Source organism: Ananas comosus, linkage group 5, assembly GCF_001540865.1.
Source record: "Ananas comosus cultivar F153 linkage group 5, ASM154086v1, whole genome shotgun sequence".
NCBI lineage: Eukaryota > Viridiplantae > Streptophyta > Magnoliopsida > Poales > Bromeliaceae > Ananas > Ananas comosus.
In genome coordinates, this window is record NC_033625.1 from 1,752,171 (window position 1) to 1,761,652 (window position 9,482).

General features: G+C 34.6%; 1 protein-coding gene across 2 annotated transcripts; it reads left to right on the forward strand.

The window, feature by feature from the left end:
* On the forward strand, nt 6,508-8,993 carry LOC109710000. 2 transcript variants are annotated; one of them, XM_020232410.1, is made up of 6 exons: nt 6,508-6,797; nt 6,907-6,971; nt 7,280-7,378; nt 8,210-8,342; nt 8,559-8,618; nt 8,824-8,927. In XM_020232410.1, exons 1-6 carry the CDS (start codon nt 6,573-6,575, stop codon nt 8,878-8,880), a joined length of 639 nt encoding a protein of 212 aa, XP_020087999.1. In that variant the 5' UTR covers nt 6,508-6,572; the 3' UTR covers nt 8,881-8,927. The 2 variants fall into 2 exon arrangements, with proteins under 2 accessions (XP_020087999.1, XP_020087998.1); XM_020232409.1 differs by having other exon boundaries at nt 6,509-6,797; nt 8,852-8,993.

The following is a 9,482-nucleotide window of genomic DNA, read 5'->3' on the forward strand; positions in this document are numbered from 1 at the left end:
GATAAAAAGAGAAGTTCTAATATATATATGTGTGCATTCCTTTAGGTACGTAAAATTGTACTGTAGGGAACAATGGTACCTGTAAATTTTCGAGGATATTAGTGTTAATTAATGTTGTAGCTAGCCTAGTTTCTGTTTGAGGTAAAGTCATGTTTTTTTTGCAGTTGTGAAGTGAACAAATTAATGTAGCGAGATTCTTGAGATATAAATAATCTCTCCTATATATATTGATGTAGCTCCTTAGGTTTTTTATGGTGCATGGTTAACTATCTCTTGGTGAAAAATAGTCTTTTCGAGTGTTTTATAGCTAGTGAGAAGATCCAGAGAGAGTATAGGCTAGTCAACAGTACTCCTACTCCATTGGAATTGAAGAGGTACTATTTTTTTTTTTTTTTTACCATATAATGAATATTTTTTGCCCCAATCCAAGTTTATTAAGAGGAGCCTATATATGCTCTAATTAATCTAATCTAGTAAGAATAAAGTTCGGTTTAGGTAAATGATGCAAGAACAAAGCTCAACGTGAAGCCTAATTTGGAATTATACTTTTTACTAAGTGGAATGTTATAACAAATTATTTTCACTCGGTAATGTAAAAATCAAAAGAATCAATGAGATGCGCGGTTTCAATGAAATATTAGTATATGTATTTTTTTTATTGTGCATTTGATCTGAGCCAAATTTGTGTGTCAAAATTAAAGGCTTTACTAGTTTGAAGGAATAGTAATTAAGGCTTTTTAATCTGATTAAAACAAAATTATTCCTTCACAATTTAAAAATTAAGAAGACCAATGCAACTTCTCCTTCTTTGTAATTAATTTGCGCAGCTAAGGTGACATTATTCGGTAAATTTATTATTCTTATATATATATATAGAGTAGGGCTAGAATACTTGTAAAAGTATCATGGGAGTGATACTTGTGTGTTTTTAGCCCTTGAATGGAGAGATGTGAGGTTAAGATGATGGTGGTAGGTGGTGGTAGATGGTGGTAGGTGGAATAGTGTTTGATCCAAGGGCTATTTGTATTCAAAAAGTAGATCCAATGGCTAAAAACGTGATAGCAACATGGGGATGATGCTTGTAAAAGTATCCTAGATCAACTATATATATATATATATATATATATATATATATATATATATATATATATATATAAAACTTCCTCAGATGCTTTATTCATCAAGAATATTAAGATAATAAATTAATGGTATTTGAAGTTGGTTAGATCTCATTTTTGCCAGTGATGCATACACAGCATGCATACTTTAGAGTTGAGAATGGATTTAAGAATCGCTTGACCATGACTCAAGTACTCTCGTATTAATTATCAGTTTTAATAACAAATCAAAGTTAATTAACCTATTAATAATAATAATATTATTATTATTATTATATAAAACTTAACCTATACTAATGTGATCTTCTTCTCCGGGCGGGAAACACGTGGACGTCGACGAGTGGTGGACGGCCTTATTCCCGGTCATCGGTCACGAAGCACGTGAGAGACGAGTGATCGTAGCTCGCCGATCGCGGCTCACAATATTTAATTATTTGCAATGCGCCCCTCTCTTTTTTTTTTTGATGATTAAGAAAATCTACAGTTTTAGCTAGTAACAAGTATTTAGAGAAACTAAAATTAGCTTAAACTTAAGGAACCATCTGGTTTAGTTGAGGGAAACAATAAATCATGTATAGCAACAATCATAATTAAGCTGAGAAGGGATTAATATATTATTGCATGCACCATTGTGTATCATATGCACTGGCGCCTCTAAAACTCAAAAGATCGATCTCTTATATTTTATCTGCTGTGTCACTTGATATATAGTTGCAATTATATATTGGTGATGCTAAAAAATCTTTTTTTTTTTGTGACATACATGAAAAAAAATATAACTGAAAATTACTATTTTGATAAAGTCATAAATTAATCTTTGAAGTATCGTGGGTGGTATCTAATATATAGTTTAAATTTGGATTTTAAAGCCCATAGCTTTGAGTTTTAGGGATTCAGGTGCATATGCATGATTTTTTATTTTTTTTTTTATGGATGAAATAATTATTCTAGTCCATCTCAAACTGATCTCTACAGGTGTGCACTAAGTATATCTCGTTCTCATAGAATTCGATAGTAGAGGCCTCAAAATTAAAATATAATTCTTTAAATGAATTATGTGACATTTTAAAGAGCCTGTATTTTAAAAAACTATACATTCTAGATACTTATTTCTTAAAAACTATAGAATAGTGTTTTCTCTATCGATAACTGTTGTCGCCATTTGATATGGTGAGATAATAAATTTTAAAAATTTAAATCACATTTGTCCTATGGACTTTTGATTTTAAAATGCTAAACACGTATGTATGATTAGCTGAACTATGGACTATTTAGATTTGGCTATCTAATCTTTTAAAATTTTAATTCTATTATCCAGCATTTTAATTTGTTTGATTTGAATAAGTCAATAATATTTTGATTCTTAAATTTAAGTTAATTATTACTTCAATAAACTTATAACTATTAGAATTGCATGAAATATACTAATTAAATCTATAAAAATAAACGACGTTGACCTACTCAAATCAACCAAATTAAAATATTAGATAATAAAATTAAAATTTTGAAAGATTAGATCGTGAACTCCAAATAATCTGTAATTTAGATAAATTTCGTAACATCAGGAGCACGAATCTTGACGTTTGATCGAGGAGGAGGAGGAGGAGGAGGAGGAGGGAACGCACGTGGTTGGCCGAGTCCCCGGGTGGCGCGGGGGGTTCACACGATGGAGCCAATCGTGTGGATCGAGGCAGCGCGTTTTGATTCAATCGCCACATTCAATACCCCCTTTAATTATTATTATTATTATTATTATTATTATTATTATTATGGAGGGAGCGTAGATGTACCCCAATCTAACCCAGAACATACACTACCTACACATATTTTCAATTTTTACCTTCTCTTTAGAGAAAATTTGTTGAGTACTTTCGAATATTTTGGACCTTTCAAAGTATGATAGTGAGTGCGTTTAAATATTATAATAATGTAATAATTGTAACATTAAAAGAGCAATAATTGTAATAATGTACAAGATTGTGAAGGAAATTCTAGCAAACTCGATTGGATCAGTGTTTAGTTCTGTGAGAGTTTTTTTTTTGAGAGATAGGTAGTATGCTATTCGCTTCGTTTATTTTATTTAGAAATAAAATTAACTGAAAATATGAATCAATTAGAACTTAGGACCTCGATTATTAACCATCAAGTTTTTTACTAATTACGCTAGACACGGTCAGTTAGTTCTATGAGAGTTAAGAGTTTGTTTTCACCATCTATTCTATGTTTCCCTACTCTTTCCATTTCACAATCTATGAATAATTGTTTTCGATAAAGGTTTTATTATTGTTTTACTGATTAGTTTTTTCATCTTAGTCAAACTCTCTATATATCATACCTAGTGAATATCAAATGATAGACTTAATTATATTCAATATGCTCATTTCATTCCATCAATTAATAACAATCTTGGCGCTTGGTAATGTCACTATCCCAATTTGAATTTAGAGATATAAAGGTTAATTGATTTGACAAATCTAAGCCTATATATATATATACACACCAACTCCATTTGTATTAATCAACCTTAAAATTTTACTTGGGAGACAGTTGGGGTTCTTACTGGGTATTCGAAGCAATGTTCTTCAGTGGCTTACATTTTAAAAATTAATCACTCAACTATTTATTGGGATTATTAATTAATTCCTCTCTTAACGAATTTATTGTCCTTTAATTATGTTAGTGTTGTGAGATCCAATGGGAGCTATTTCTCTCATAGAGGCTTTCACTACAATCTAAGAGATTTTTTTTGAGATCTCTACAATACATCGGAGTTTGTGTGCTTTGAGTTGTACTAGTTACATTCCAACTCATATATAGGAGCTAATTAATTTGTCACATTAGTTTAAAATGATAATTTAGTGTTTAATTGTATGAATTATATGGCTATTTTTGTGGAAAATTTATTATAGTATTTTTCACAACATGAGATTAATTTGTATTGAGATAATTAAATAATATTACTAGAATGATCAGGTGGTTATCTTCATTTGACCTTTTTGTGCCTGGCATGACTACATCTCTTAGTTGAAAATCATACAATAATTTTATATATATATATATTAAAAGTCTCCTTTTGGTGTTATTATAAAGGAAAAAGAATACAAAGATCAGCTAAAAGAAATTTTTTTTTTTTAGTAATTAATTGCATGAGGAGTAATTAACTGCTAAATTTTCAGTCGACCATTTTATTTAAGAGGAATCGGTAGACTTTTTATATATATTTTTATCTTATATATAATTTTAATAGACCACCGTGTCGATTTTTTTTCCTTTTTTCTGAGCGAGAGATATGGCGTTCTCTTTTCACCTCTACTAAAAGAAAGGTGAAAACATATCATTCTTTTTTTTTGAGAGAGATAGGTAGCACGCTACCCATTTCGTTTATTTCATTTAGAAATAAACTTAGCTGGAAATGTGAATCAACTAGGATTCGAACTTGGGTCTCGGGTACCAACCACTAAGCCTTTTGCCACATATCATTCAATGAACAAAATTATATGAATGAAAATGGTCACAAGGCTTAACAAATTGTTCCAGAGAACAATAATATAGAGCAAAAAAGAAAAATCCTTAAACGATTTTGTTTGAACTTTAGATTGTAATTCAATGAAAAAAGAGAAAATGTGTCCCTCCAATGTATTATATTTATTTATTTTTTCTGTAATTTTGATGCACATAAATAAATAAAAGAACTCTGATGAGATCTGCAATATTCAGGGGCTCTTAATTTTCTATGTCCTAAATTATATTTTACATCACTAAACAGCCTTTCTCAAAAAAAAAAAAACATCACTAAACAGCATAAATAGGATTTGTCTCTTTTTTTTTTCCCCCCCTTTTTTGCTTTGAATTTCTTCAATGGTCATATTGCAAAATGATCACGCTTAGTGATTGGTATTTATATTGGTTAGAGTTTGTTTTTTTTTTTCCGGAAAGAAAAAAAGAAATGATCATACTTAGTGATTGGTATATATCCGTATTGGTTATGGTTCTTTCAAATGTATATAGTGCTACATTTGCAGTAGGTTTATTTGGTTTGGCTTAATTTACGATCATACATATAGATTTCTTTCCTTTTTTTTGTTTTTTAAAGGGATAAAAAGGATCCTACATGACATTGTGAGATTGGAGTTGTGGCAACAATTTTTCTACTTTTAATTTATTGCTTCAACTTTCTTGTTCATAAATATGTAAACATGTTGCAAATGAAATCAATCTTAAGCTTAATTTTTGGTGCTCGGAATTCGCGATCCGACGGGAAAATGTCAACCCCTCTTACAAGGCGAAATATTCCCTTTTTTAAGGCTTCTAAGGATCTTTAGTTCGCCACTAGTATTTCGTCTAATATTACCACTGTTGCTATTATTATTATTCTTATAGCCCACAGTTTTTTTATCCATGTTCATACCTAAAAATTCATTTGGGCTCATCACTCATCAACAAGCTGAAGATGCACGAATCTTGTCTCACTTCAACAATTTGCCTGTAATGAGCAAAGTTTTTCTCAATTTTGGCTTCGGTAGGAGAAAAATGAAAAAAAAACTGCATCTGATGTCCAAGTTTTACATCTAACATAGTTTCACATTTATCAAAGCAGATCATTGGTACATTAAGCTTCGGGTCGGATTCAGATCTAGTTTGCTGCACCGAAGACGATGTCGTGCTTGTAATTATCTAATAATATCTGAGAAGTGTATAAATTAAGTCTGTTTCCTGTGAAAAACTCCCCCCAGGCTATAAGCATAGTGCAATTAATTAATGTGGCAAAAGAGGTGTATATAGAAAAAGATAGCATGATATCCGTTTCATTCATCGAAAGGATGAACTAAGCTATAGTGGGGTGAGGCATCATTAGCCTCGGAGAGGGCGGACAGAAAAAAGAAGAAGAAGAACAATGCTACCGATTATAGAAGTACCTATTTGCTGAGAGAAATTGCTATTATAGGTTTATTAATTGGTTAATCTTGTAGACTGCTAGGAGGGGGTCCAACTGGGTCTTCCTAAAAATCGCACCATTTCTGACCTTCCAGATGATCCATCAGCAGGCCACTAGTTCTGTTAGCGTATTACTCACTGACTGCATTCCATTCCTAGCCATCCACCCATCCCAGACCAGACATCATCTCCCAAATCTCTAGACTGGACACATGCATACTTAACCTTCTATTTCTATACAAAATTCAACGCAGTACGATAGGAGGGCCTACAGAATTACATTGGATCTAAAGGAGCCTAATTTGATCCGCCCCATTTACAAGCTATGTGTGGTCGTATGCACGTAGGTAAGCCTAATTGCCCATAAGAGAAACTAATGGGCCCTTTAGCCCAATAGTCAATAGCCCATTTCCCCATTTCCTAAATTGTCCCTGATCCCCTTCGTTATACGCTTTGCCCGTGCCCGCGCCGCTCCGTTACTGGGAGTGAGAATATCGGGCGCGGAAGTGGAGTTCGGGGATGTCGCGGGGAACGGATAAGATGGTGAAGGCGGCGAAGCAGTTCGCGGAAGTGCACTACAAGGTTTTCACCGCCCGCTACGGCCAACAGATCATCGACCTGCTCGAGCTCCCCATCAAGCTCGTGCTCTCCCCCTTCACCCTCGCCTACGACCTCGTCGGCTCCGCCCCGCGCGGCTTCGGCGTCCCCGAGCTCGCCTCCCGCGTCTCCTTCTCCGCCATCTTCGTACGCAAACCCACCCCCCTCCCTCCTCCTCTTCTTTCTCCCCCTCTCTCTCTCTCCTCGCAATCCTTGAAACCCTAATTTTTGATGGCTGGGTCTGTGCTGGTGTTAGCTCGTGGCGACTCTGGGCACGTATGATATCGCGCTGGAGCTGGGAAAGAAGGTGCTGTGCCAAAGGTGGTTCCTTCGCTTTGTTTCGGTGTGTTTGACGGTTTCGCGTCGTCGTATTGGTCTAATTTTGAGTGCTTGGCTACTAATTTTTGATATCTACGACGAGAAAAAGGTAGGAGGGAATTTGGCTTGGGTAGATTAGTATGAATGTTGCTACAGGTGCAGGTGTATGCGGAGAATTTGTATCGTCACTCAACTTAATTAAGCTTGCACGGACAAATATTAGCTATTATGTCAAAACTATCGCTGTTCTTACAAAAGCTGGATGTTTCGGTGGTGTTATTGCTATTGATATTGCTTGTTTGTGGTTGTAGGAATTGCCAAACCTGCAATGGTTGGCAAGCATTACGGTGTACTATGTGCAAGGGTACGGGACAAGTGAATTATCAAGTGAAAAACTACACCCCGAAAAGGTGCTTTTTTTCCCCTCCTAATTGATCGCTTACTTGATTACTTCGGAAGCACTTTTGTTTACAATGTTAGTTCCGTTCTTTCTGGATTCTGGTTTGGAAAATTACACTGCATATTTAATTTGCCCGCCTTTTTGTCATCGTCATTCTAGGACCTAAGGATTTGCTACATCCAGTTATAACATATATTCATCCAACACACATGCTATAAAACCTCTTGGACAACTTTTCTACTCAAAAATCAATCCGGGAATTTGTGACAAAAAAGCATTAGCGCATTTATCTGGGCATCAGGTTTAACGGAGCATCTTGACCCCCAAACACAAAACCTCAAGTTTAAAACTTCTGCTCTGCTTCCGAAGGTAAGCTATTGAGAGGCTATAATTGAAAAACTGTTGGGCTTTGTGAAAATCTCTATTCGGATTCTGCTTGTGTAGAAGCTTTAGCTGGGCTGAATGTGCACTGGGCCCATGGGAAGGATTTATTGAGTAATGCCACTGAGGCATTGGACATAGTTGAAACTCCATTCGTAGATGTTCTTAGGGCAAATATGTATGAGATGCACACATTTGTATGGATCAAAACTGCTTTTTATGAATCTAGTGGTTCACACTTCAAGTGATTACTCCTTTTTTCTCGCGCAAAGCAAAACATTTATTCTGCTAATTGAACTTTCTGTAATTGGGTGCGTGCTGTTTTAAGTTTCTTCAGATGGAAAATTACTACGGTGTGCTTGGTGATAATTATGCCTATGCCACTATTTGGATTTAAAAGTGTTGTGAGTAGTGTAATATCTGATTACTAATCTTTAGACCTCCTAATGTTTCTTTGTAGTGGAGAGAGACCAACAGCTGAGCGTGTTGCAGAGGCTATTTTGGAGAATCGTGCTGAGCTGGTCCATCTTCCTTCTACTGTTGATCTTTCTGTGCCATTGCCTTCCAAAGAATGCCCAAACTGTGATGGATCTGTAAGATGCTTCAGTTTCAATTTTAGTTTTGTATTTCTTTTGAATCAAGGTTGCTGAATCTGAATATTTTGAGCTGAGATATACTTGATTTTGATACTTTACTTTCTGGCTGCTTATAATTTCTTATATGCTTCATAGAAGTTTCATTATCTTTGTTTACAAACCTGGAAAAATGCCACCTTGTATTTCTGTAAGCTTTTTAGTTTGATACTGCAGGGTGTAATGGGTTGCCCCGAGTGCAAACATCGATTGCAAGTTAGAATTTCTGCAGATGATGTAAGTACTTGCTTAATTATTGTTTTCACTGGGAAAATGAGATAGGTGGGAAGGAGGGAATGAGGCATTTTTGAGATTGCTTAGTGTTTTGCTGGTGCTTTTTTAGCTTTATAACTATTTCTAATAAGCATCAGCTAGTCTGTCAGTGAGTAAAATGCGGTTGTAACACCTTATAATTTACATCTGTTTTCAATACTTCAACTAGGTAATAACGACCTACAACTCCTTTTTAGATTATGGAGCCTCCTTGGAAAGCATATAATGTTTTGAGGAAGATGGACTATCCTTATGAGGCAAGTACTATGACTTCTCTCTGTGAATTTTGATTTCTTTTTCACGTTATTATGTAGTTCATTAGATAATGTAACATGGGAATGTGTTCTTTCACTGTTGATTACTAATAACCCGTGAGAAGCAAAATGCTGACTTTTCTATGACGATCTACATATTTAGCTGGATGTGTCTGCAGCTTTTCTCAGCCTCACATGGCTAATTACTCAATATTTGGTTGATCATGTCCCGGAAAAAAGCAAGCAATTGCTCTGTCTGTAAACAGTTGTTTCTTCTAAGTCAGAACCCAATCAACATGAAAATTTCTTCCGATATTTCCATGGGGAACAAAGTTTCAAATTTGACTAATTCTTTTTCCTCAACATTCCAATTTCCCTAATCAAAGCCTTAGAGCTCTATTAATTTTACACTTTCCAGTGCTTTGATTGTTCCCAATACTTTATTGACTTATATGTTTTTCAAAAATATTTTTATCATTTCTATTCCATACTCTACTTTTCAGCTTTGACAGGCATTATAGTTAACATGTTATAGGTGTTACTATCTGCTTACTTTGCTACTATGCATAGTAGA